General features: G+C 54.3%; 1 protein-coding gene across 1 annotated transcript in view; it reads left to right on the forward strand.

Annotated features, from left to right (window-relative positions):
• BCORL1 (BCL6 corepressor-like 1) overlaps positions 1 to 2,240 on the forward strand; it is an 88,897-nt gene that overhangs the window by 72,668 nt on the left and 13,989 nt on the right. Inside the window, exon 12 of the mRNA XM_018576280.1 lies at positions 428 to 594. Within this exon, the coding sequence (XP_018431782.1) occupies positions 428 to 594 (167 nt within the window). The remainder of the gene's footprint in view (positions 1 to 427; positions 595 to 2,240) is intronic.

Here is a 2,240-nt window from a genome sequence, read left to right on the forward strand (position 1 = left end):
AGGGATCACACCACAATAAGCGCAATGTTTTGGAGCCTCGCAGGACCCATGTGTCATGCTTGATAAGAGGGTCCTGCAGGGCTCGGAAACGCTGCACTTGTTGTGATGCGATCGCTGTAATAAATTCTTGGGCTGTTGCATGGCTCCATGGTGTGCTGGTGACACCTGCGTTCTTCTGACTTGCGTCCCGTTATGTGCTTGTTCCGACCTTGAGAAAGTCATTGCTTGCATACGTTCTCCGAGCCAGCTCGGGGTGACTCTGGACAGACGGAACATAAAGCTCCGAGCCGCCAGCTGTCTGCCGATGCCGCCCGGTTGTGTTTTGTCAGTGGTGCCCGCAGAGTCTGCTGTGCAGTAGAAGGAAGGAATGTGCTGACCTCGGCAGTTTGGTGCAGTCTTTGATGTCTTGTTGTACCTCCTTCCTCAGGATGTGGTGCTGTACTGTCTGCAGCGAGATCCAGGAGACATCAACCACCGAGATAACGCTGGATACACCGCCCTGCACGAGGCTTGCGCGCGCGGCTGGACCGACATCCTACAGGTCCTCCTGGATAACGGGGCCAACGTGAACTGCAGCGCTCAGGACGGGACCCGGTAAGTGAAAATCACCCGGTGCCCCTCTGGACCCCCTAACGGGCATTATATTGATGGAGTGGCATGTCTGCGCTCCAATGCCGGTGATGTAATTGGTGTGTCATTGACATTCCTTTTGTTATGACCTAATGGCTGCATCTGTCCTCTGCTTTCTATGGTCCTGCTTTGCTTTCGAACCTCTCTGCTTTATTGTACCGCTACTGTTCCATACAGCCCCCCCCCCGTACCAGTCCTCCTTCCCCAGCTCTAGAAATTGCATCCCGTTTAATTCTTGATCCAGAGACCCCCATAGGATCCCCATTGTCCCCTCCTTCAGCCTGCCGATTGACCGGCAAAGCCAATACATACAACAATCTAACTGCATGCAGCTTAGTGTCAGTGCGTGGAAGCGATGGTATCCGCCATAGGCAGGGACAGATCTCATTACCAGTAACGGGGATCTATGTCAGACCAGTCGGCTGGCAAACTGCAGGTGGTGGCAGTCTACCCTGAATCATGTGTCTGGTGCATGTAGGCAGTGGTGGAAATCCCCTGGCTGCTACACAACCTTTAGGCCTCATTCACAGGAGAACCGGCCGGCATGTTCAGCTCCGTGCTGCGTGCACGGTCTTGTTGCTCGGCTCCCCGGAAGGACAGGAGCTGTGTGTGATTAGTACGTCCCTGTCAGTCCCCGTCCTTCTCTATGGGACTATGTGGTCGTACGCCGCCCTACGCTCACCCGCCCTGCACGTCGGTGCGGGTGTCCATACTCGTACGCTGACAGGATGGATCCCGTCTGCGTCCGAGCCGGGACATCCGCACCCGCACGGACCTGCACTTTGGGTGAGCGTAGGGCTGCGTACTCCCATAGAGAAGGACGGGGGCTGCGTACTAATCACACGCAGCACCTGTCCTTCCCGGGAGCTGCCCGATACGGCCGTGCACGCAGCACAGAGCTGTACATGCCGAACGATTCTCGTGTGAATGAGGCCTTGGAGTGCACCAGATCGTCTGCAAGATTTACATCTGCCTGCGTGTGTCCAGCCAGCTACAGTTTGCGCGAGTCTCCCTCCAGTGGTGGCTGTCGGTATCACAGGCTGTGATGACTTTCCCAAAGCAAGCTCTTTTCTCGTCCCTCCTTCCCATAATGGGATCTTGCTCCGGTTGGCACGTTGCTGTGGGCCTGATCTCTTGACATCAGCGATGAGGTCACAAGGTAATATCTGGGTTTGTGAAGGCATTTGCTGTACACAGATATCCTGCAGCTAGGGAGAAATATATGTAGATGAAAGTTTTGTGCCTATAAGCATCTGTTCGGATAGTATCTGGAGAGTACAGGATCGGCTGCAGGGTGCAGGAGACACACAGAGGACTTGGGTCCTTGGAAGTCTGACATTGTAGGAACGGCGGCTCAAAAACACTGAAGCCCCTGTGACCGCGAGAAGGTTCAATGCTGCAATCGGGACTTCTCCCCTGAATCTAGGACCCGTCACAGTTTGGAAGCTTGGTTTTTTTATTTTATTTGAAGAAGATATTTTTGCTCCATCACCCCGTGCAACCAAATCTTGTCTTTGCAAGGCCGGGACGCTACCGATGTGTGCAGCAGATCTCATCAGCAACAGGAAGTCACATGAGATTCCGGGCTGCTGGTTCTGCAATGTCAGACG

The sequence above is a fragment of the Nanorana parkeri genome, unplaced genomic scaffold (assembly GCF_000935625.1).
Source record: "Nanorana parkeri isolate BGI_ZX_2015 unplaced genomic scaffold, ASM93562v1 scaffold62, whole genome shotgun sequence".
NCBI lineage: Eukaryota > Metazoa > Chordata > Amphibia > Anura > Dicroglossidae > Nanorana > Nanorana parkeri.